The sequence below is a fragment of the Peromyscus maniculatus genome, chromosome 9 (genome assembly GCF_049852395.1).
Source record: "Peromyscus maniculatus bairdii isolate BWxNUB_F1_BW_parent chromosome 9, HU_Pman_BW_mat_3.1, whole genome shotgun sequence".
NCBI classification, from domain to species: domain Eukaryota; kingdom Metazoa; phylum Chordata; class Mammalia; order Rodentia; family Cricetidae; genus Peromyscus; species Peromyscus maniculatus.
The window spans coordinates 39584298-39610471 of NC_134860.1; the positions used below are offsets into that span (position 1 = coordinate 39584298).

At 42.4% G+C, this 26174-nt stretch overlaps 3 protein-coding genes across 7 annotated transcripts in view; 1 reads left to right on the plus strand and 2 right to left on the minus strand.

Annotated features, from left to right (window-relative positions):
* Adk (adenosine kinase) overlaps positions 1-1528 on the minus strand; it is a 407238-nt gene extending 405710 nt beyond the window's left edge. Inside the window, exon 1 of the mRNA XM_006984766.3 lies at positions 1400-1528. Within this exon, the coding sequence (XP_006984828.1) occupies positions 1400-1461 (62 nt within the window). The 5' untranslated portion in view covers positions 1462-1528. The remainder of the gene's footprint in view (positions 1-1399) is intronic.
* An 86-nt stretch (positions 1529-1614) lies between these two features.
* Ap3m1 (adaptor related protein complex 3 subunit mu 1) lies at positions 1615-20630 on the plus strand. Of its 4 annotated transcripts, none has more exons than XM_076544676.1 (9): positions 1615-1659; positions 9110-9385; positions 10004-10175; positions 14869-15006; positions 15856-15941; positions 16859-16992; positions 17881-18088; positions 19116-19260; positions 19691-20630. In XM_076544676.1, the coding sequence occupies exons 1-9, from the start codon at positions 1627-1629 to the stop codon at positions 19789-19791; spliced, it is 1293 nt and encodes a 430-aa protein (XP_076400791.1). In that variant the 5' UTR covers positions 1615-1626; the 3' UTR covers positions 19792-20630. The 4 variants fall into 4 exon arrangements, with proteins under 4 accessions (XP_076400791.1, XP_042140582.1, XP_042140583.1 ...); XM_042284648.2 differs by lacking the exon at positions 1615-1659 and adding an exon at positions 1837-1974; XM_042284649.2 differs by lacking the exon at positions 1615-1659 and adding an exon at positions 1926-2269.
* A 2155-nt stretch (positions 20631-22785) lies between these two features.
* Positions 22786-26174, minus strand: part of Vcl (vinculin) — a 99504-nt gene continuing 96115 nt past the window's right edge. For both annotated transcript variants that reach the window (XM_006984773.4, XM_006984771.4), the window contains one exon: positions 22786-24930. In XM_006984773.4, the coding sequence (XP_006984835.1) occupies positions 24784-24930 (147 nt within the window). In that variant the 3' untranslated portion in view covers positions 22786-24783. The remainder of the gene's footprint in view (positions 24931-26174) is intronic.

Sequence of the window (26174 nt, forward strand, 5' to 3'; positions counted from 1 at the left end):
GGAAATCTAAGGAGACAGTTAGTATTTACTTAGTGGGGGGGGGGGGGGGCCACTGTGTGAAGAGCAGAGGACAACAGAAGAAAAGGTTCACTCAGTCCACCACGTGGGTCCTGGAGTCTCAACTCAGGTCATCGGGCTTGGCAGCCAATGCCTCTATCTGCTGAGCCATCCCACTGGCACAGATAATCTAAAATTTAAAATAAAACATCCTCAAGGTTTGGGTTTGTTTTTTTTATGTTCGTGGTATTAGACATGCACAATAACCTCTAAGAAGAGTAGCCATATTTTAAAGCCACTGGAAAGGATTTGGTCATCACCCATTTCAACAAGGAACATGATACGGAGCTCCTATCTAACCTTTTCTTTTCAGTTGTGAACAAATTATTCTTTTGAACATGGAGAAGATATGTTGAAATAAATAGGATTTGTCTTGTACGCTCCGTGATAGCCCCACAGTTTTTTTTTTTTTTTTTTTTTTTTTGGTTTTTCGAGACAGGGTTTCTCTGTGTAGCTTTGCGCCTTTCCTGGAGCTCACTTGGTAGCCCAGGTTGGCCTCGAACTCACAGAGATCCGCCTGGCTCTGCCTCCCGAGTGCTGGGATTAAAGGCGTGCGCCACCAACGCCCGGCTATGCCCCACAGTTTTAAATCAGTTTGATGCGTCTATTTTTAGATAGAAAAACCGCTGCCTTCCGATGAGCACTTCAAAGGCATCAAAATTTGCACTCTGGACTTATTAGGGAGAAATGCTTTTTAACAAACGGCTTTTTATAAGTGAAAGTTACAAACATCAATTACTTGTGTCAGGTGTTGGGAGAGCGCTCTCTCCGCGGTTGCCAAATAAGCAAAGAAAAACAAACAAAAACTTTCCTAACCATTTAGCCAAAGGCTACCCCAGCCAAAGCCTCAGAGGTGATTCCGGTCCCGGGGGCGTGGGGGTCTCCAAAGATGATTTCAGAGAGGTGGCAAAAAAAAAAAGAAGTCAAAATGCTCTACAGCAACGCCTTCCGAAAAAAATCCCAAGAATTGTATCTTTCCCCGGGGTCCAGGAAGCACTGGGCTCCTTCCCGCTACACCCCGGGGAAGGATGCAGCTCCGGACGGGTCCTTTGGGGTCGCGCCAGCGCAGCCCGCGAGGACCCGCACGTGGCGCCAGCGGAAGGCTCGGCCCCCGGGCCGGCTGCTCTGATTGGCCAATGGCTGCTGCCAGGGCCGGGAATGCACCTGAGCATGGTCCAAACCAAGAGGGCAATGAGCAGCCAGCCACGCGGGCAACTCCCCGAGCCGCAGGTCCCGCTGGTTGGCCCCACGAACGCCAACACCATCCAGCGGCGCCAGCCCACGTGGGCCGTGGCTCGCCACGAGTGCCGTCTCCCTCCTCCCCACGTCGGGCAGCTCTCACCTCAGCGCTTGTGGCGCTTCCACCTTCAGCTTTTTGGGCTTCGGCTCCTCGGCAGCTGCCATCTTCACACTCTCACCCTAGTTTGGCTCTGCCGCGCGTCCCGCCCCTCAGCCCGGTGGCTCCGCCCCCTCAGCTCGTCACCGCCCCCTTTCTCCTAAGCCCCACCCCCTCTTAGCTCCGCCCCATCCGTGACTCGAGCCCAAAGCCATTGGCTCAACGCGCGTCTGATGTCCCGTCCCTCCAGGACCTCGATTACTACGGTAAGGGACCCCAATCGGAGTTAGGCTGCGGGTGAGCGCCTGCGCTCAGGGAGTGCCAACCTCCCCGGTCTTCCAGAGCCTGAGTAATGTAGAGGATTCAGATCCTCAACCTCTGGAGACACGGTTCCTCTCACTGAACGCCTTTCCGCCCATTTTCTCTTTCTAGTCCTGCGGACCTCCTCGGCGTCTCGGAGGCTGCTAGTCAGGCAATCTGTTGGGCACTCCGAGCGCGGGGTCCTCGCGGCTTTCTCTGCTGCTTCAGCTTCGGTCCAGAGAGGACCCGGCACCGAATCACTGACTCGCCCAGGTGTCGGGGTGAGTGTGGAGGGCGGGGAGTCCGCGGGCTGGAGACCGCTCAAAAGGCGGGGAGTAGACCGCATAGCTCGGGCTCGGAGCACTAGCCTGGGCTCCAGGAGCGTCCCTGCTGCCGGGGGCCAGGGCCCGGCCTCCCCCCACGCCCGGCCTTCCGGGCTTTCTAGCCGGCTGGGCCGGAAGGGAGCGGTGCACCTGCCACGCAGGGTTCTCGAACCCTGGACCCCAGGCGCGGGAACGAGGTCTTGTCCTCTGCCGTGGGGTGGAGTACCGACGACTTGAATTCACCAGCCCCCAGGTTTGGCCTTGGAGGGCACAGCCCCTGATGAACCTAAGAGAACGTCCTGATTGGAGGGTGGCGTCTGGGTGAGCGAGCCGGGGATGGGGAACCGGTGAGGAGGGTGCTGCGGCTTCTCAAGAGATAGGTGACAGCTGTAAACTGAGAAGGGGGCCGAGTACGGCAACGTAAAGAGTTTGGAGCCGAGTGGCTGTCATGGGTTTGTTTGATCCTGCAGCCTTTTAACTTCACGGTTGAGAAGTTGAGTCACTGTAAAATCCGGCGTTGTCACAGGAACAGAAGTGGTTTTTTTTTCTTTTGTTCGTTTGTTTGTTTTGCGGCATTTGGGGTTTTTGACTTGGAAACACATCACACAGAAAAAAAGGAATTCATTGCAGCCAAATATACCAGTCCCCTTTCTATTGAAAGAAGAAAATGTCCCTTTTCCTTAGAAAGGACAAGTTCTTTCAACTACCTTCCCAGTGATATTATCTTCTGCTTCTCGGTTTCCTCCTTTAAAATTTTTTTTTTTTTTATCATTTACCTGTTTGTTGTATGTGTGTTTCATGCACATGTAGAAGTCAGAAGGTAACTTGTGGGGCTCACTTCTCTCCTTCCTGATGTTCTTGGGAATCAAACTTGAGTCCTTGGGCTTAGCAGAAGACACTCTTTCATGATGAGCTATCTCACCCACCCCCCTTTTTTAACCTACCTACTTGCTATTTCTATCTAAGACCACAATGCAATGTCTCCTTTCCAACATCCTACAGAGCTACCACTAAAATTATCTTAACCAAGATTGTCGATATCCACTTGACCTTAAATCATATAGTCTCGGTGTGGATAAAAAACTACTTCTTGGAGCAGGAGAGATGGCTCACTGGTTAAGAACATTAGCTGCACTTTCTGAGGTCCGAAGTTCAATTTTCAGCCCTCACATAGTGGCTACCAGTTGTCTGTACTGCAGTCCCAGGAGATCCGACCCTCTGGCCTTCTTGGGTGCTGCACACGTACAGTGCACAGATATACATGCAGACAAAACACCATACACATAAAATAAGAATTTAAAGGGGAAAAAAAAAAACTACTTGGTGTGAGGCACCAAAACTTGTACCCTTTTTCATGCATGAGACTACAATATTCTTTTTTTTCTAAATGTGTGTGGCAGGGTCTGGGGGTGATGGTAAGGATGCTCAGTAAAGAGCACTTGCTGCTCTTGCAGAAAACCCAAGTTCAGTTCACATCACCCACACTGGATGGCTCACAGCAACCTATAACTCCAGGGGATCTGGCCTCTCCAGACACCTGCACTCATGTGGCATACACACACACAAAAAAAAAAAAAAATCTGAATTTTAAAAACATTGGGTTATGAGCTGCCTGGAATGGGTGCTGGGAACCAAACTCTGGTCCTCTGCAAAAGCAGTAATCCCACGCCCCTGTATCTGCAATTTAAGGAGATCCACTGCCCTCTCCTGGCCTTCTAGGGCACTGCAATTGCATGCAGAAACCCACACTTAAATATACGTAATACACATACTTAAATTAATGAAAAAATCTTCTAAAAATGATTTCTAGGGAGTGGTATGACTAGACAAGGAGTAAGGGACTAGAGTTTAAAAAGGTCCTCAGTGAGGAAAGGAAAACTGTAAGACATTTTTGAGATTTATTTTTATGACTTTTAATTGTGTGCACATGGGTATGTGCACATGAGTGCAATCAGTGTCCACAGAGATCAAGCAGTTAGGGCCGGCCTGACATTGGTGGTGCTAGGAATTGAATCTGGGTCTTTTCTTTTTCTTCCAGGATGGGGTTTCTCTATGTAATCTTGGAACTCTCTTTGTAGGCCAGGCTGGCCTCTGCCTCCCGAGTGCTGGGATTAAAGGTGTGCACTCAGATTCTCAGCCAGAATCTGAGTGTTCTGTACTTGCTCTTAACCAACTGAGCCATCTCTCCAACCCGAAGAAAAACACAGCTTGACCTCTTTGTACCATTCTTCTAGAAATCCATTACCATACTTTAATTACTGAAAATCTTCCACCACCCTTGCCCCTTCAACTGCATCGTAGTCTCTTTTTAGTTCCACCTCCTTTGCTCATGTACTACTCAAATACTGTTTCTTATTTCATGTATGTTTCTTACTATGCACATAATTTCTTTGAATATAATTTTTTTATATTTGTAATTCCCATTAACAACCTACCAGTCTCTTTGAAGCACCATACCTATATATAGTGATTGAATAATATACTTATTTGAATCAAACATATTACGAATTGGGTTAAATCATGTATGGCTAGATCTTAGTACATCAGCTTTCATCTTATTTCTACACAGCATATCCAAACTTAAATACATTTTTACTCAAAGCCTGTTCATTTTACTCCATCTTGTTAACCTCCTAGTCCTGGGGACTAGAGTTACAGACAGCAGTACACAGTGGTTCTCAACCTGTGAGTTGCGACCCCTTTGGAATCTAAGACCATTGGAAAACACAGATATTTACATTATGATTCATAACAGTAGCAAAATTACAGTTATGAAGTAATGGTCCTAATGGAAATAATTTTATGGTTGGGGGTCAGCACAACACGAGGAACTGTATTAAAGGATGGCAGCGTTAGGAGGGTTGAGAACCACTGGTTGTAAGGAGTCAAACCTTGATCCTCTGAAAGGGCAGCCAGTGCTCTGAACTTCCAAGCCATCCAGCCCCACTACCACTCATCTTAACTGGTGTCACTTAATTCACTGCCTTGTTATTCAATTTCCACAATGTAATTAGTGTAATCTTTCTAGAAATGTAAATCAGATTTGCATGTTTCCCCTCAAAATACACAAATAAAATTGGCAGATGACTTTACATTACACTAAGAACAACAAACAAGGTTAGCCTTGCCCGTGACCAGTGGCTGTTTACATATCCTTACCTTTTATCCCAGGACTTCTTTCACCTTAAGAGTTGCACAGTTTATTTTGGATTTCTTTCATGTGTTTTCTTTGTACTTCTAAACCGTGAAGATTCCTGCAGCTCACTATATTGCCCCTATAGTAGGTTTTGTTTTGTTTTTTGTTTTTTTATTGTATTTGTATTTGCAGCTGAATACTGTAAGTTTAGAAATTTTTTATTCATCCTCATATCCCCAGATGCCTAGTATATAAAATACAGAACAGTTTGTTGAATGGAGGGGAAATGGGCAAGATTCTGGTTAAGAATCAGAGGAGCTACATTCTTTTTGGGCATCATTATTTCATTTGTGCGCACGTGCGTGCGTGTGTGTTTAAGTATTTGTGCAGGTGCATGTAACTGCAGAGGTCCCCCTTTGTGTGGGACCAGAGACTTAAGTTGAGTGTCTTTCTCTGTGTTTCTCCACCTTGTTTTGTGAGACAGGGTCTCACTGAACCTGAAGATCACTGACTGGCTAATGGCTAGCCAGAAAGCTCTGAGGATCTGCCTGTCTCCAACACCCCCAACCCGACCCTTACTCCACTATTAGGGTTACAGAAAGGAACCACCACCTCCTGTTTTTCTATGGGTGCTGGGGATGCAAAGGTTCTCTCACTTACATGGCAGGCACTTTACTGACCTGGCCATCTTCCCATCCCCCATTCTCTCATTTTAGATGTAGGCCATTCTAGGCCATTAAGCTTTGTGCAGAAGGAACATCAAGTGCGGTGAATGACTTTTGTTCCTGTTGCTTGAGAGGCTGTGGCAAGGGATTACTTGAGCCAAGTTCAGCAACATAAGACCATATCTAAAAAGAAAAACAGAATGCACTTTGAGTTTTAGACACTTGACTTCCAAAGATATCTTAACTATTGTAATTGTATTGCTTGTAAGACCTCAGGATGAATGCACATTTAGTAAAAAGGATTCATGAAGCAGTTAAGCTACAATCAAAACTAGGAGTGTTTTGTGATTCAAAAGTCACACACACACACACACACACACACACACACACACACACACACACTGATTATGGTGATCCCTATGCAGTTTTCTAAGAAAATTCAATAAAATAAGTAACAAAATAACTACTAAAAGCATAAGTGATAAAGAAATGAGCTAATTTTTGCTGCCTCATGTGATGTTGCTTCATTATTATATGCATTAGGCAATCAGTCATAATACAGATAGAAAGACTAAGATCTCTTTTCCTATTAGAGAAGGCTAAGATGGCTTTGAAAGCTGAGTGCTGTTGAGTGCTGGAATGTTATGCTTTCTTCTCAGCACAGAGGATAACCACAGGAAATCCAGTGGTTGGTTTGACAGCGCTGTATTTTGAAACCTGAACTGCTGCCAATAAAAACAACTTTGGTGGAAACTTTCCTGGAAAGAATTTTTCACCAGCTTAAGAAAATGGGTGGAAATGTAGCTCTAAAATAAACTAGTCAAGAACAGGCAAGTCTCTTAGAGAGTGTTGTGATAATGCAGTGCCACTGTGTTCCATAGGGCTGCTGGTTTGAAATAACCTATCACCTCTTTTATTTTTACTCTAATCTATTAAACTCTCTCAGCATAAAAACTAGAACATGTTTGGGTTTATATATTGAAGCTTCAACTCTTCCTCTTAAATCAAGCCAGAACAGCACATTGACTATACTGTCTAGTAGTATCACAACCAGATGTATTTAAATTACTTCAAATTAGCTGTAAAAGGTAGCATTTTTTGCAATTTACAAATTCCAGGTTTGCAATTTCCAAGCTAGCTTGCACTACATGGTGAGACTGTCTCAAAAAATAGTTAACATTTCAGTGCCTTAGTTGTCTTTGCTACATTTTTGTTGTGTTTCTTTTTTGAGACAAGGTCTCATATATCCTGAAGTGACTTGAATCCACTGTGTTCATGGTCAAGGCTGGCCTTGAACCCCTGGTCTCCCTGCCTCCATTTCTCAAGTGCTGGGATTTATGGGTGTGTGCCTCTACCCCCAGCCTCACATTAGCTACATATCTGATACTCAGTAGTTACACGTATTCAATGATTACCCTATTGGACAGCACAAATAAAGGACATTTCCTTAGCTGCTGAAAACCTCATTAGCACTGTGTTCAAATATGTGCCTGGTAATTAGCACATAAGAGGCAAGTTAAGAGCAGGAGCTCAGAATTCAACTGTTAAGTTCGGACCTTATATCTGACACTGTGTGGTCTTAGACAACTGACTTCACTTTTCTGCAACATTTGTCATAAAATGAAGATAACGCGGTTACACAGTTATTGGTTGTCCCCCTGTTGCATAGTTGACAAATATTTTTCTGTTGTTTTGTTTCTCTATGTTTTGAAGACATGGTGTCATGTGTCCCATGCAAACATCAAACTTGCTAGTTAACACACATGATAAATACCATGGTCATTTATTGGGCTTTCACATCCTGATCACAGTTGTTACTGGAAGGAAGTCGGGGCAGAGCTGTGGAGGAAAACTGCTTAGTGGCTTGCTCAGCTTATCTTCCCCAGAACCCTCTGCTTAGGGGTAGCACCACCCACGGCGGCTGGGTCCTCTTTCATCAGTTGTTAGTGGAGAAAATGGCCAACAGATATGCCCTCAGAACAGTCTGCTGGAGCAGTTTCTCAGTTGAGATTTCCTCTTCCAGATTTGCCTCAGCGGTGTCAAGCTGGCAGAACTTCCTGGCACTTACTGTGCATAGCATTGATAAGTGTCCTGTAGTCCACCAAACTGGGATTTGTGGAATAAATTATACTTTTTAAAATTTGATGCTGAATTTAGCTTTCTAGAATTTGAAACTTTTCCATTTGTGTTCTTGGGTGATACTGATCTGCAGCTTGCCTTTGTCTGGTTTTTCTGTCAGGACAATATGACAAGGATTTTTTTTTCATACAATATATTTTGATCATATTCTTTGTCCTCCCCCTACCTAGATTCTCCCCATATCCCTACCCACACAACTTCATGTTCTCTCTCTCCAAAAGAAGGAAAGGAAAGGAAAGGAAAGGAAAGGAAAGGAAAGGAAAGGAAAGGAAAGGAAAGGAAAGGAAAGGAAAGGAAAGGAAAGGAAAGGAAAGGAAAGGAAAGGAAAGGAAAGGAAAGGAAAGGAAAGGAGAAAGGAAAGGAGAAAGGAAAGGAGAAAGGAAAGGAGAAAGGAAAGGAGAAAGGAAAGGAGAAAGGAAAGGAGAAAGGAAAGGAAAAAGGAAAGGAAAAAGGAAAGGAAAAAGGAAAGGAAAAGAAGGAAAAGAAGGAGAAGGAGAAGGAAAAGGAAAAAGGAAAAAGGAAAGGAAAGAAGGAAAGGAAAGAAGGAAGGAAGGAAGAAAAAATAAAAATACAATAAGACAAAAAATAACAAAACAAAAAGTACACACACACACACACACACACACACACACACACACACACACACAATGGAATCCTTCTTGTGTTGGCCAGCTACGCCTATGCATAGGGTCTGCCCTAGATTGTGCTTAATAAACCCCGCGGTGCTCTGTTGGAGAAGAATGATTTTCTCTTTCCTAGCAGGTATTGGTTGCAAATAGCCCTTTACTTAGGGATGGGACTTGGTGTCACCTTCCTTTCTGTGCTGTGATTGTTGTCTGGTTGAAGTGTGGGGGTCTTTATGCGACGTCACAGTGTCTGTGAGTTCGTATGTGCATCAGCCCTGTTGTGTCTGGAAGATGCTATTTCCTTGCAGTTGTCCACCCTTTCTGGTTCTTAGAAATTTTCTGCCTTTTCTTCTCCATAGTCCCCTGAGTCTTGAGAGGGGAGTGATAAAGACATCCTATTTAGGGCTGAGTACTCCAAAGTCTCTCACTTGCTCAACAATGTCCACTTGTGAGTCTGTTTATTACCATCTACTACAACTCTGCATTTTCAATGTACAATAAATATAAGTCCCTTTTTCCCTTCACAGAAAATGATCCACAGTCTATTTCTCATCAACTGCTCTGGCGACATATTTCTAGAAAAACACTGGAAGAGTGTGGTGAGCCAGTCTGTCTGTGACTATTTCTTTGAAGCTCAGGAGAAAGCTGCTGATGTTGAAAATGTGCCACCTGTCATTCCAACACCTCACCACTACCTCATTAGTATCTACCGGGACAAGCTCTTCTTTGTGTCTGTCATACAGACAGAAGTGCCACCTCTGTTTGTCATTGAGTTTCTGCATCGAGTTGCTGACACTTTTCAGGTTTGTATCCATCCAACTGTTGTAACTAAATCACCCAAGGTAATTCAAGGAGAGACGTGCTCATGTTTGCTACTTAGGTTTGTGATGTGTGCAATGTGACTTTTCTTTCTAAATAAACATAATCTCATAAACACTTAGAGTATGCACTCGCACACATTGCTGCTCTGTTCATTGTTTTTTATATGTGTGGCAAACTGTATCATCAGGAAACAAGAGTGTCCTCCATGTAGAATTCTCTGGATCATCACAAAGATTTATTGATCATGAGCTCTTCTATATTTACATTTTCTATTTTCTCTTGTTTTAGTAAATAAACCAAATAGCTTAAAGCTTTATATGTGTTTGGAGGTAGGTTTATCGGGGCTAATGAAGTTTATAGCACACATTTCAGTACTTTCTAGCATGCTATATAATAGGAATCAATTCATTATAAATACAGTTAGAAAATATTGAAGAAAAATATTAGGCCTTAGAGAATTTTTCATGTCTATGTATTTCTAAGGTCTTAAACCATGGGTTAAGCTACGTTAGTTTATTCTTCAGAGCAAAGGATACTATAAAGAAAAGCAAGCCTTCCTTCATGCTTTCTGTTGTTCAATATTATGAATATTTTGTTAGGACTACTTTGGTGAATGTTCAGAGGCTGCAATTAAGGATAATGTGGTCATAGTATATGAGCTCTTGGAAGAAATGCTAGACAACGGATTTCCACTGGCTACTGAATCTAACATTTTGAAAGAACTGATTAAACCACCAACAATTCTACGTTCCGTCGTCAATTCTATCACAGGTATGAAAGATGAAAACACTGCTAGGACCTGATCCATTGAAACTTTAGCTCAGTTAGTTCATATGACAGACTGTTAGGGTAGTCTAATTTGGCCAAAAATTACAGTTACCAATACTGTTAAAATAAATGCATTTTTCTTTTTTATTCTCATTCTCTCTCTCTCTCTCTCTCTCTCTCTCTCTCTCTCTCTCTCTCTCTCTCTCTCTGTGTGTGTGTGTGTGTGTGTGTGTGTACATGCTTATGCACAAATGCATACCTGCATACATGCCATAGCATAGGATGGAGATCAGAGGACAGTTTATGGGAGTTGGTTCTTCCCTTCTACCATGTGATTCTAGGGATTCAGTCAGGTCTTGAGGCATGGCAGCAAATGCCTTTACCCACTGATCTATCTGGCCGCCCCCCCCCCCCCCTTTTCTTTTGAGAGATCGAGCAAGAACATTAACAAAAACAGATATATGAGGTCAGGTGTAACTCGTGTGTAATCATAGCACTTAGGACACTTAGGAGACTCAGTAGGGAATTGCTAAGTTCAAAGCCAATCTGTGTTACAGAATTCTTTTATTAAAAGAGGCTCAGTCTTGGCATAACAAAGGACTTTTAGGGTTAAGGTATAGCTCAATGGTGGAGCATTTGGCTATTACTGGGATCAATGCCCAATACTTCAAAAAAAGCAAAACTAGTAAAATAAGTAGGAAATTTGTTGTTTGTAGAACTCATGCATAGTAGGCTTTCTGCTTTTGTTTCAAGCTTCCAGGTGGGTTTTATTCTGGACCATTCCTAGAAAGTAAGTGTACTCAGACAATCTTTTGAGGTTTTAAGTCTTCTAGAAAGAGTGGGCTTGGGGGCAAAGCTTTAACCTCAGCATTCAGGAGATAAAGTTGAGTGATCTTTGTGTATTCGAGGCCAGCCTGGTCTATACAGTGAGTCCCAGGCCAGCCAGAGCTACATAATAGGACTGTGTCCAAAAGAAAAAAAGAAGTCTTCTGGAGGAAGATTATTATGGAATGTTACATGCCACTCCAACTACACTGTCACACTCAGCATCTCTAGTCATCCTTTACCATCAGGGGAAATTACACTCTGAGGAAATAGTTTAAATATCTAAACATTTTAAAGAGCAATTCCGTACTTCAAGGGCATTGTAGTGAGGCACCAGAAAACTCTCATTATCTCAAAATGAAAAAATAAAATAAAAACAGCACAAGCTTACAAACTTTTATGAGTTTATATGTATATTATATATATGTATATTGTATATATATTTACAAAGATAAAAATCCTAAAATGGCCAGGCGGTGGTGATAATGCCTTTAATCCAGCACTCAGGAGGCAGAAGCAGACGGATCGCTGAGTTTGGGGCCAGTCTGGTCTACAGAGTGAGTTCCAAGACAGCCAGGGCTGTTACACAGAAAAACCCTGTCTCAAAAGACAAAACAACAAAAATTTCTAAAATGTTTACATTAGTTATCTCTAGCTAAGAAAACAACTTGATTTTTGATTTATACATTTTTAGATATGGATGTGTGTGAATGTGCACAGGGATATTAGGTATCCTGCTCTGTATACATTTTTAGATGTGTGTGTGTGTGTGTGTGTGTGTGTGTGTGTGTGTGTGAGAGAGAGAGAGAGAGAGAGAGAGAGAGAGAGAGAGAGAGAGAGAGAGAGAGAGAGAGCGCGCACAGGGACAATTAGGTATCCTGCTCTATATACGTTTTTAGATGTGTGTGTTTAAGTGTGCACAGGGACATTAGGTGTCCTGCTCTGTATACATTTTTAGGTGTGTGTGTGTGTGTGTGTGTGATAGAGTGTGCACAGGGACATTAGGTATCCTGCTTTGTATACATTTTTAGGGGTGTGTGTGTGTGTGAGATAGAGTGTGCACAGGGACATTTAGGTGTCCTGCTCTATATACATTTTTAGATGTGTGTGTGAGAGAGAGGGAGAGTGTGCACAGGGACATTTAGGTGTCCTGCTCTATATACATTTTTAGATGTGTGTGTGAGAGAGAGGGAGAGTGTGCACAGGGACATTAGGTATCCTCCTCTATCACTCAGCTGATTCCTTCTTTTGAGACAGGGTTTCTCACTGAACCTGAAGCTAGGCTGGTGGCCAACAAGCCCCAGCCATCCTGTCTCATCCCCACAGTGCTGGGGACGCAGGGGTGTGCACAGCCACACCCCTCTTTTCATGTGGGGCTGCGATCTGGACTCGGGCCCTCATTTTCACATAGCAAGCACTTTTATCCATTGAGCCATCTCTCCAACCTACGTCATAGTTTTTAACTTTCAAAAAAATGTACTTAATAGGAAAAAATTACTAATGTATAATGAAAACTATAGCATGGGTTGATAAAGTTTAAAAGAATGGTTCAGGCTGGATGTGGTAGTGCATACCTGTAATCCCAGCTACTAGGGCAGCTAAAGGAGAACAGTTGTGAGTTCATGGCTAGCCTAGAGTACAGAGTGAGAAAATATAATACATCTGGGCTGTAGTTCGTTAGTAGAGGCTTGCTTATTATACTAAGGCCCTGACTCTGTTTCCTGGTACCACACATATACTCACATACCAAAGACTGGGTCAATGGATGAAGTCATCTCTCTTGAACTACCAGGTGGCCCTAACACAGAGCCCTGCAGAATCAGTAGATTATAGAATAAGACAGAAATAAGAGCATTTATGAGGGAAGTGCACATAAAATGGAAGACTGGGTTGTATTTGCCCCTCTTGCAGAAGAAGAGCTTTATGTAATTGAACACTGAAGGGACACTAGGTAAGACTAGGCTCAGTGTGATGTGGGAAGCTGAAATGGGAGAATACTTGTTCCTAGGACTAAGCAGAACGTTTAGCTTTTATCAGAAGCAAGTAGGAAACATAAATGTTTATGAACAGGAAATTAATATGATTAAAGCAGTGTTTTTCTAATCTCTTGGAAATTAACAGGCTGGAGACAGGAACACCAGCAATATATAGACTATACAATGAGTGTCAGCCTTGTTAGCCAAGCTTAGTAACACATGCCTGTAATCCCAGCACCCAGGAGGCTGATGTGGGAGGACACCTAGTTCTGAGCCATCCTGGGCTACATACATTCCTTGTTTTTATTGTGTTGCTGTGTAGCCAAAGATGACCTTGAACTTCTAATCCTCCTGCCTCCACCATCTCGCAAGTGCTGAGGTCAAAGTGTATGCTCTACCATTCAGTGCTGGAAACTGAACACAGGGCTTTATGCATACTAGGCAAGCACTCTGCCTGTTACGTCCCCAGCCCTGAAACCATATTTTATGTTTGCTTAAGTTTGGGGTGGTTTTGTGTATATTTTGTTTTGTTTTTGGCGACAGGGTCCTACTATGCAGCTCAGGCTGGCTTTAAACCAGCAGTCTTCCTGCCTTAGTTAGCCTCCTGAGTACTGCCTGTCTTGCAACCTGTTTTAATTTTTTATTTGTTTTTATCAAGACAGTTTTGTTTTGTCAATCAAGTCTTGCTGTGTAGCCAACTGGTCCAGAACTCACTATGTAGACCAGGCTGGCCTCAGACTTGCTGCCATCCTCCTACCTCTGCCTCTCAAGTGCTGGGATTATAAAAGAAAGAGGGGGAAGGAGGGGAAGAAGGAAGGAAGGAAACAATTAACAAAATAAAAAAAAGAGTGGTAATGCTACTTATGGGGAAAATATTTAAAGAAATATTGCCTGAATGTTAATGGTAGCTGATGTTAGTAGAAAACAGATTTTTTTTTTAATGTTTTATGAACTTACTACCTTTTAATGCTGTTCAGTATGGGTTACTTTTGAATTAAAAATGTAAACTAGCCGGGCGGTGGTGGCGCACGCCTTTAATCCCAGCACTCGGGAGGCAGAGCCAGGCGAATCTCTGTGAGTTCGAGGCCAGCCTGGGCTACCAAGTGAGCTCCAGGAAAGGCGCAAAGCTATGCAGAGAAACCCTGTCTCGAAAAAAAAAAAAAAGAAAAAAAAGAAAAAAAAATGTAAACTAACCAAAATGTTGAGTAAGTCACAGTAGAAGGGTTTCTGTTTTGATAACCATACATATGCAGTTTGCCAAGAAGCTAGCCAGATATGAATATTAGTCATAATTCAGCCAAAATGGTATTCTGACCTTAAGAAAGGTGTTAGTTTTGTTTTGTTTTTGCTATACTGGGGATAAAGCACAGAACCATGTGCATGCTAGGCAAATGCTGTACTATAGAGCTACATTCCTAATGGTTGCAGATGTTGAAATGGGAATAAGCAATGTCCTTTATCTCGTTACTCCACAGAGGCCAACTTGGCAGTATCTTATGTAGAATTCCCCTGAATACCAAAGACACAGGTTCGGACTGTGTATTCTCAGTGGAGATTTCTTCCCACTAGGTTCTTCGGCAGCCACGCCTCTTTTTCATTGCTGGCAGCAGAACAAGATTCTGTTGCTGAGCCATTGGAATTAGCTTGGGTTACTGCTAACACACAGGAAGCAAAGAAGAAGTGAATGCATTTATCTTGGTCTAACAGGTAGATGGGAACACATGGCCTGTTTCTGTCATGTATGGACTATGTCTCCAGCAGTTCTAGAGCCTATCCTCAGCTGCAGTGAAGGGAGATCCAAATGGAAGGCAGAAGTTGAAGCATCCATTTTCCTTTCTAATAGCTTTTCTGATAATATTACACACATCCCCTTTGCTTTCTTTTCTCATTTCTAGGCAGTAGTAATGTTGGAGACACACTCCCCACTGGGCAGCTATCCAACATCCCATGGCGTCGAGCGGGAGTGAAGTACACAAACAATGAGGCCTATTTTGATGTAGTTGAAGAAATAGATGCAATTATAGATAAATCAGGTAATTGTGTTCATGTGGTCCTCTGGGGAAAAAACAATTCATTTGACACTGGTATTTGAATTGAAAACTGAAATCCCCAGGCAGGGTGGTTTTCAGCAGAAAGTCATTCGTTTTTCTAATGATTTATAAATCCTTTTATTCTGCCAAAGCTTGCATATAATTATTGTAACCACTGATTGAGATAGTGCCAGGTGTTTGTAAGTCCCTCTTGAAGCGTACTCATCTGACAGGTATTCTGTAACTGTGTTCTCATGTTCTTCCCTATATTGTGTACAGCGCTTCAGCTAAAGGCTCCTTCTGGTTGCTTTTAACAGAACAGACAGTGGTGGTAAATACTAGAATCATAAAGCTTCTCATCCCTTCCTCACACTTGTACATAAAGCAACTGAGACTTGGAGGACAACATAACCTGTTCAACATGATACTAGTTGATATTTGAGAATGACTTACTGTGGATAAGTTATTACCTTGTCTTCTTTCCATTATAACCTTCAGGCATACAGAACCATAAATCATGACTCCTGTTCCTTAAAAGGTAGCCTATAGCTTAGTCCATTTCATGAGAAACCTTCATTTTTAAATTCTGTTAAAATAATCAATTTTAAATAAGTACAAGATTGACTCTCTAAAGATTTGATCTTCCTTACTTAGAATTATATTCTAGCCAGTTAGATGTAGCCAGTGAGAAATGCTGTAAGAACTAGTGTAATAGATCCTCTGTCCACTAACTTGTTAGAGGTGCAAAGCTTTGTAGTTCTGACACCCAGAGTGTGTTTCCTTTACTCCAGATACAGTGAGAGCTCTAGAGAAGACCAGTTCTATTAAGGTTATCTTTATTTCTTTCTCTAGGATCTACAGTCTTTGCAGAAATTCAGGGTGTCATTGATGCTTGCATTAAGCTCTCTGGAATGCCTGATCTCTCTCTCTCTTTCATGGTAAGTTTTGATCTGCTCTATAGTCCCTTACATGCCTAATACATTTGAAGTGCTAAATGATATGATAATTACTGAGATAAGATTGTATCTGAATTTTTATTTATTTTGTATTTATGTGTATTTGGGTTGGCATGTATTTATCAGGGCACACATGTGAAGATCAGAGGACACCTTCCAGGAATTGATTCTCTCTTTCCACCATGTGGATCCTAGGGATCAAACTCAGTCCTCAGGCTTAGCAGCAAGCACCTCTACCCATTAAGCCCTGAAGTTTGGTTTTTGGTTTTTGGTTTTGTTTTGGTTTTTGGTTTTTCCAGACAGGGTTTCTCTGTGTAGCTTTGCGCCTTTCCTGGAAGTTTGTATATTAGGTTACAAAAGGCTGTTTCAGAAATATTCTTAGCACGGCTTTCCAGACAGGAGCTGACACGTTGAATATGGCCTTTATGGAAAGATCGAAGGGAGCTTTTTACCTAGAGTATGTTACAAGTGGCTCAGAATTTGCTGTCTAGCTTTTGTATCTCCATTGTCACTTTTACCAGATGTCTTCTCTGCTTGTGTAAAGGGGCATCATTTAGATTCAGCATGACACACTGCTAAAACAGCTAGGAGAAACATGTTCTTGTTCTGTCTGTTAACAGTTTCTCTTGACTTTCTTCAACCTCAGTTTTCATCTGTGGAATGTAGATAATGCTACTTGCTTTTTCTCCCCAGAGTTTGTAAACTTCAAGTAAAGTAGTGTATATAAAATGTTTGCAAACTTTAGAAGTTTAAGAAACTATAAGGTTAATTTTATGTGCTCACAATAAATTTTTACACTGCTTTTATGATTTAGGGAGCATATTAATTTATCATAATATGTAAATATTGTTGCCATACTCTTTATACTCTGTGCATATGGCTTTTTCTTTTCCTGACAGAACCCAAGGCTTCTAGATGATGTCAGCTTCCACCCGTGCATCCGGTTCAAACGTTGGGAATCTGAAAGAGTTTTGTCATTTATTCCTCCAGATGGGAATTTCCGACTCATATCATACCGTGTCAGCTCACAGAAGTAAATTGATGCATCCGCAAGAATTTGCCATCACAGCCAAATGATTTGAATAGATCTCCCTGCTCTTCTTTCATTTTTACAGTTTAGTTCTTGAGTTTACCATGGCTTACTTAGCCATGGCTCACCTGGAAACCTAGTGAGAACTGGTGATAATGTGTACCTAAGACAGACAGTGTTTCTGAACCTCAAAGTGTAGAATAGTGAGGGAGAGTAGGTTAAAATCTGTAATAAAAGCAAGCCTTTGGATTATGAATGACCTGGGCAAACCATGAACTTGGTGCCTTAATCCTACTATGATCTGTAAACTAACAAGATAGCCACACCCTAAGATATTCCCTCAGCTACCTGCTTCAAGTCTCTGTTCTCCATATTGAGTTTGGGGAAGTATGGGGTGGTTATTTTTAAGACAGGGCCTCATTTGTAACCCAAGCTGGCTTCCAACTCGGGGTCCTCCTGCCTCAGCCTCCTGAGTGCTGGGATTATGTGTGACCACACTCAACTTGCATTGAATTTTAAACAGTTTAACATTGTCACCTATAGCCAACTTGTCCCTTTAAAATATCAGAAAGCATTTGGGTAACAAAACTGAAACTTTCTCTGAAAAATTATTTCTCCCTCCTCGTTCCCCTCCCTCCTTCCCTCCCTCCCTCCACCCCAGTTGTTTATACTGTATTTAAACCAGATTTCTGTTTGGGCTTATGTGTTTGTTATCAGCCCATACAGACACTGCTGTCCTCAACAACCCCAATGCAGAGGCTGCATCTACCAGGGCATATGACCCTGTGGCACAGTTACAAACAGCATGAAGCACATACTGCATCTGCAGCTGTCCCTTACCTTTCATCGTGTACATTTGTACTTTTATATCTTTTTCTCTGTCTTTTTTAGTCTAGTGGCAATACCAGTGTATGTGAAACACAGTATCAGCTTCAAGGAAAACAGTTCTTGTGGCAGATTTGATATAACAATTGGACCGAAACAGAATATGGGAAAAACTATCGAAGGAATCACAGTGACTGTGCACATGCCAAAAGTTGTGCTGAATATGAACCTGACACCAACACAAGGCAGCTATACGTTTGATCCAGTAACCAAGGTACAGCCACTTCAGATCAAGAGTGAGCAAGTGTTCTGCAATCTGTTCTGTTGCTGGGGGTGGAGGACGCAGTAGTTAGGAAAGCAGTGGCCTTGCCTTGCTTACACAGGCCTGGAGCTAAGGGTTTTCAGAGGACTATGGAAGATGACTTTCTTTCAGCTGCTGTGCTTCCTTAGGTAGGAAAATAATTCTACAGAATAATTGAGTGCTTCATAAATGAGGTGTGTTTTGTTTGAGATGGGAGTCTTACTATGTAGCACAGGCTGGCCTGTAACTCAGAGCCTGCCTCTGAGTTCTAAATTTAAAAGCATGTGCCACCACACCTAGATGAGGTGTAATTTTGAATAACTTCATAGAGCATTTTTTGGGTGGTTGTTTTTTGGTTTTTGTTTTGTTTTGGAGACAGGGTCTCTCATTGTAGTCCTTGCTGACCTGGAATTCGCTATGTAAATCATGCTGGCCTGGAACTCAGAGAGATCCGCCTGCCTCTGCCTCCTGAGTGCTGGGATTAAAGGTGTGCACCACCGCACATACAGCATTAAAAGATCTTCTAACCTTGGGGCTGAGAGGATAGCTCAGTGGCTAAGAACATGCACTACTGTTGCAGAACACTCAAATATGGTTCCCAGCAACCACACTGGAGGCACACAACTACCTGTAACCTCAGCTCCAGCGTATCCCACACCCTCTTTTGGCCTCCATGGACTCTGTATTCACATACACAGCCCCACATAGACACACATGTACATATAAATAAAATTTAAAAAGAACAGCTAACATCTTAAGGAATCCAGAACCTTCCCAGGGACTGTGTAAGTCTAAGCAGGGCAGTTCCACAACTTGGTTCTCCACCCCAGCTGCAGCCGAACTTTCCTCTGCTGCTCAGTTTCCACACAGGTGATTCATGGTAGTAACGGAAGTCAGATGTCTATTCCAGGCTTCTCCTGCTTTCCAAAACACTGCTTCGTTTTGTGTAGGAGCATGTCTTCAACACATGGTTCAGATTTTTTTCTCTTGTCTTTTGAAGGTACTAGCATGGGATGTGGGGAAAATCACTCCACAAAAGCTCCCGAGTCTTAAAGGACTAGTAAATTTACAGTCGGGAGCACCCAAGCCAGAAGAGAATCCAAGCCTCAACATACAGTTCAAGATTCAGCAGCTTGCTATTTCAGGTAAAGATAAGTTTGCTGTGTGTCCAGGGGAAATCGGAATTAGGAGTTTGGAAGAGTTCTGACAGTTCCACCCTAGAAGGAGTAGCAGCTCCAAATTCCCTACCGTGGTGCTGGTCTCCAGGCACCAAGAATTTGGGAACAGCTTATTTCAGTCTTCATCCCACATGCCCCATTCCACCTTCATTTAAGCACCAGAGAAGCAGTCATTTGTGTTCGTAGGAAGTAGAATTAGCTAGCTTCACGAGCATCTTTTCTGGCCACAGAGACATCAGCTGTACTCTCCAGAGTATGGTGATAGAAAAAGGACGTTGTTTCCAAAATGAAGAATGGAGCACTGTACAGTGTCACATCTAGAGGGCAGTGTTCATTGCTAAAGAGGTCTTGCATTATTACTGGGATAGTAATGATTTGTTTCATTTTTTTGACACAGGTTTAAAGGTGAACCGCTTGGACATGTATGGGGAGAAATACAAGCCATTTAAAGGAGTCAAATATGTCACAAAAGCTGGGAAGTTTCAAGTGAGGACATGAGAAGAGGCCAGAATTCCTCAAGATGTTTGTTTTTCAAGTGTCATAACAGTTTATTACTACTAGGTACCAAGTGGGTGGGAATACATATAAAGCATTTGTGTCAGGCTACACTGCTAACAAAGTTGCTTAGTATCAATGTAGGGTTCTTAAGGAGCTTTAAGCTAAGGAAAGTTTTCAAAAGACTTAGCTTATTTTCTATCTTTTCACTTGGGAAAAGATTTAGATGATTTCTTCCAAGGGGGCTACCAGCTGAATGCTGCACATTGTACAGTAAAGGCAGAAGGCTACAGCGAGCAGTAGCCTCTCTCCAAAGCCAGTGACCTGGTCTCATCCACCAGCAGGAACTGTCTCAGCCGGGATGTGTCAGGTGCAGCCAAGTGTCACACCTTCTGATCTTAGCCATCTCAAATCAGTGTCTGTCCCACGAGAGGAGATTCCCCCGCCCCAAGAAGTTTACAGAAAACTGCCTCTTCGAGTGTTTGCCTTACTCAGCTCTTCACTTGTGCCATTAAGCACGCACTGTAGCAAAGCCACTTCCACATGGCCCGGCAGGGAGCACTGCTGCTCCGTGCTCCATTCTCACTGACTTGTATTATATTTTTTATAAATAAGATTTTTATGTAAAGCTCAGATTTTGATTTACAAAGACCTTGCTGCAGTAGATATACCATCAGCCATCCGTTCAGCTGCTAGATAGCACAGTCAAAATCATTTGCATCAAAGGGGCAAATACTTTATTAAGAGAATAAAAGGGAACACTACTTCTGCTTTTAGGAAGTTAATGCAGGCACAAGTGTTTGTGCTTTTAAATTAAAGTAGTAAAAGAAAATTAAGCAAAACCTTTGCCATTCTCATGTTTTATTAAAGCTTTATGTAATGTCACTCTAACCTATTTAGCCTGGAAACCTCATGCACTAGTTGAGCAAGAGGAGGAAAATCCATCTGCTTCACTGCTGTTGTCCTTTTCTCCTTCACTGTGTGATCTTTCTGTGCTAATGTGGTTGGAGTGCCCTGCATCTGGAGGCGCTCCTCTTCATAGTATGTGTATCCACGGCCGTTGTGATAGGTACCTTCCCAAACCTCCCACCTTGTCAGAGCGCGACTGCAGCGCTCCAGTGTCTTTGCTGTGCCATGGACACAGAAGAACGTTCAACTGAAGGACAGACAGCATCCTCGGTGATGATTTCTACCAGTCGAGCGTTAGCTTGGAAAGTCGGCCTATGACTCATTCCTTTCGGCATCATTCACTTGGAAATCCTTACACAGTGACTTTGCCTCATTAGATATAAAGAAAATGGAGGAAGGCTGAAAGGATAGAAGTGCTTGCTCTCCCTATTTCATAGTCTTGTGACCTGTGACATTTCCCCTTGCTTTTCTTTAGACTGTTGGTTTTCTTGTCCTGTGGCCCATTATTTTCTTTCATCTTTCCCTTACCATGCTCTTTATGACTTATGTCACTCCTTGTTAGAGTGCTCAGTAACAGGAGCAGTTACTGTTGCCCTCATCAACGGAGAAAGGCCAGTTTTGCAATTTCAAATAGAAATTTCTTGAGTAACCAATCTTAGATTGGCAGCTTTAAGTCAAAATGCAAAATATCTATTCCCTTTGACTAAGATTGGTTATCTAGCTCTAGTTCTTTTACCTAAAAAACAATCATAACAGTTGAATTTCTTCACAATCCTTTGTCTCACCATCCATACCTAGACTGTCCAACATTCCTCCTGTGCAGTCTTGTCTATCAAAGTAAAACATAGACCAAGAGTCCCTCATCTCTAATAATTTCTGCTAAAACAGCCAAACAGACTGTGTTCCTTTACAGTTATTGTATTTATTAATTTGATAGAGCCCAGTAAGTCCTGTCCCTAGTTCTGGCTATCATGTCAATAAAAATATGAAAGCAACAAACTGATTTTTTTTTTTTAAAGTTTGATTGTTGATGGAACATTCTCATATCCAGACTGTTTTAGGCATCTTGTGTTATAGTTGCTTGAAGAACATACAAGAGGCCTTTTCGTAAGCAGAGCACATTCATAGCCATTCATCTTGTTAATGTGTCCCCTTTCTGGTCACAGACTAATGGTAAAAGTGACCAAAGCTATCTTCATCACCACTTCCCATATAGATCCAAGATTTTAAAACATGGGAGTTCTGGAGTTCTGGTTGATCCAGCATATTCCCCCATATTCTTAAGGAACCATAATCTAAGAGCAAATAAAATAGATACTTATTTTCTGCAAGAGGTAGCGCCATCCCTCCTCCCCCCTACACACACACAGAATTCAGCTGGTGGGTTCATTCCTTAAATGGTGCTACAGAAGAAACCTGGGAATATGCTGGTTTTGTTGTCCTTAGAAGCAACGATTAGAAAAAAACAACTACAGTGTTGGCTATGTTTCTTCCGCAGCCTTGGACACGGGCTGTGATCCACTTCTACAGTTGGGAACTTCTCAGTCAGCGCAATGATAAATTTTATCCTGCAGTAATACATAACTTCCCCCATTCCCGGTTCTAGAAAATTAGGCAAAAACATGTTTTTGTTTTAATCAGTGTTTCCTCAAGCAAAGATAGTTTTGCCTCACAGCCCTAGTGGATCCTGACAAAACTCTTCTATACTGGGGTTTGAAACACACAAAAGTGCCCCTCACATTTCACAACTTCAGCTTCTTTAAGGGACAGTTGTGGTCTCCAGTAATAGCTAAAAATCTAAAATGAGAGTTACATCAATCAGGGGTAAACCCCATCTGGCTGCTTTGCCCACTGGTAAGTTGTGATTTCTGCTCCTTCTAATGTTTAGTTGCCAAGATTGTCCTTTATCTCATAGACCCTCTTACATAAATACACTATTAATTTCCATTCCTTTATGGATTGAATAAAATTTTTAGTTTTTTTATTAATAAAATCCAGATCCACAATCTTAGTTTCATTGGCTATATTCTTCAAAAATGAGTCTGACCTAAAGTTGTTAGTAAAATAGCATGTCCATCATTCAGAACGTTATTCATATAAATGTATTTTATTGTTTTAAACAGAACAAAAGAAGAGGCAGAAAATATTTGTATATAATAAATCCTAGCTTATAAATGTAGTTTGTTAGTGGTGGCATCTCTAACTCTTCGGAGACTGTTTTCCTCGTCTCCAGTGTAAGCACTGACACTGGAGAGACGCAGCACACCTAGCGGACAGGCGGGCGGGCGGGTGGGTGAACCTCCCCAGCACGGGAGGAACTCGGAGAGAGAGCAGACGTGACTCCTCAGAGTTCCTCTAGGTGATCTTTAAAACAAAAGGTGATCTTTGGCATCGAGTCATACTTTAAAGGCATTGATATGCATTTATATCAGGTAAGCAACTATAAAGATAGGCTGAGAGCTTTGAAAATGACCAGCTGAAAGGAAAGAGAGGAAGCCTGAGTATACAGGATCAACTGAAGGTGTACACATTCAGTGTTGGGACTGAACACATAGGTATGGGAAGAACATCCAAGAAAGGGTCTCACTCCTGTATTCTTCTGGGTCTTGACTTCTGAAATAAGTATTCATGTCCTGGGAAATGCTTGTGGGATAAATAAGAAAAGGGGAAGTTGCTTTCTCTGACTTTGTCAGATAAGAAACATACCTTTCTGATAATTAGATATCCTACTCATTACTCTTGAATGTTTGGGAGAGGATGAAAAAGACTTGGTTGTAGTTGGTTAAAAGCAACTAGGAATTATAATAATTTCTATTGTTTTATCCCTAGCCGCACCAGCATCGTAATCTGCAAATGCTAGTCTCCCTGACACAAGAAGTGTCTTTCAGACAGGACTGCCTTTCCATCAAGTCTCTTAAGGAGCAAGCCCTAATTTTTAGTACTTAATTTTGAATGGACCTTCCAAAGTTACAAGGAAACCAAGTGTGGTTGGTAGGTGCTAATAGTCTGATGCAGGCAGATTGCTTGAACCCAGAAGTTCAAGACTAGCCTCACAGTATAAAGAGACCCAGTCTCAAAAATTAAAAAAAAAAAAAAAAAAAGTGGGCTGGGGGACTACAGACAAACACATACCTATGTATCTTTAAAGTCTTGTTTAAACGTTATAGAAGACTGCCAAAGCCTGGATGATTTGGTTAAAAATAAATGCAGCATTTCAGCTCAGAAATAAAAAAGGGGGGCTAAGAATGAATGCTAAGGCCTCAGCAGGGACCTCTACTGGCAGTGACAAAGCATAGAAAACCTGGGAGTGGCCCACTAAGAGGACGGGCGGGATCACACCCCAGCTACTCTGACCCTCTAGTGGCAGAGAGCACCAGTGTGTTTGCTGGATGGTTACCTTGGCAACCAAGCAAGGCAGGATGTGAGACAGGAAGTTTCCCTAGCACAGATATTACTCAGGGGCATGGTAAAGACAGAAAGTGATTTCCTCCCGACAATGAAAGTTGGTTTTACATTGTGAGGAACTAGGATTACATGAGGGGAAAGCAGGAAATGAATCCAGGCCACATAAGCTGGCCCTCCCCAGAAATCACCTTATCCTGCAGCAATGATAAACAGCCCAGGGAAGGTAGGCAGAGTCAGCAGCAACATGGAAAATCCAAAATAACTTTTGGAAGCACAGTTATTAACTGACTTGCCTCGGCTCTAGGTCTTGGCCTGAAGGGGAAAAGGGGAGTCGGTGAACCGTAAACAGAGAGGGAAATGCTCCCTGGGGCAGAGCAGGGCTTCCAGCTAGTGTTCACTCTTATTCTGAGCTTATGTAAAATCCATGGGCTAGAGACCCAGTCCACTTACTGGGTGACTGTGCACAGGAGTAACTGAGAGTACAGGGTTCATACAGAGACACAGTTCAAAGTGTCCATGACAAGAGTGTAAATGTTTTCTATGTGAAGAAGCCCCCATTCCTTTCTGGTGTGTGAGACCAGGAACTGATTTCTACTCCCGGCAACTCTGAATGGCTTCTGGAACTCATCATTTTCTTCTCTCTAGCAGAGGCTTATGTACCAGCCAGGCTCGGCTAGGCACCTACTGGTACCAGGGAGTCTTTCTGACCCAGCGCAGAGTAAATCCAGCATCTGTTCGAATTTTGATTGAAGCTGCTTCTGCTTCTCGCACAGTCTCCTTCACAGACTGCATGAGGTTCTGGGCATTATGAACCAGCATCTCCGTGGCCTGCAATAAAAAGCACCCTATTACTGCAGTCCCTAATGCAATGCTGCCTTCAAGAAACCATGAAGCCAGGCGTTGACTGCAGTTAACCCCAGCTGTACTGGTGTCCATCACTTGTTGCATCACTGATGCTTTAACTGTATAAACAAAACAGAACACACCATCGACTGTGCATTGCATCCTTGTATGGATGACTTCATGTACTCGATCTTGGTTTCCAAAGGTGGTGATCTTTCAGGACTCCTGCTATTTCCTCTACCTGCAACACTTTTCTTCCAAGTAACCCAGGGCTCTCCCTCCACTGTCCTTCAGATCTTTGCTAAGCAGTCACGTTAGGGGAACCCTTCCTTTTTGTTTGTGTTAACTCACACACCACCTAAACTAGCATTCTTCACTTCAGAATATTCTTTTTCTTCATAAAATCTATCACTAATTGGTATGCTATATATCTACCTACATTGTTTTGGGGATGGATTTTGTTTTACTCGGCATTTGTTTTTGGTTTTTTGAGGGGAGGGGGTTGATTTATCTATCTTTACTAAATTTTAAGTTCCATAGGACAGAGATTTTTGTTACTTTTGTTCACTGCTCTCCACTATTAAGGACAAGAGGCGTTTAATAAACAACGAATGAAAATAAACCAGCCGGGCAGTGGTGGCGCACGCCTTTAATCCCAGCACTCAGAAGGCAGAGGCAAGGGGATCTCTGTGAGTTCAAGGCCAGCCTGGGCTACAGTGAGTTCCAGGAAAGGCACAAAGCTACACAGAGAAACCTGTCTCAAAAAACAAAATAATAATAATAATAATAATCAAACCAAGCAACCAACTACCTTATAAGTGTATGTACATTAATTTTCCAAACACACAAACTCAGAGGACAGGAATCTAGCAAGAAATCTACTCATAGACAGACAACTCATTGATTCTCTAGGGCAGTAATACTATCTTTAAGTTATAGGTCTTTTGAGGACTTAATGAAGGCTGTAGAGTTTCCCCAGAAAAATGTGTCACATGAGTGAATGTGTCCATAAACTTCAGAGGGCTCTAAGGAAAGTATCTGTCGTCTAAATTCCTAACATCTTGTTGTTATGAAGGCTCATGGGCCCAGAAAGGCTTGGAGCCTTGCCAGCAAAACTCACAACTGTCAGGTCCTACTCAATACTCCTCATCTGTATCCTTTGTTTGTTCCGTTCAGCCACGCGCTTTCTACCTTTTTTCATTGAATGGACCTCACAGAGGCTCACCATG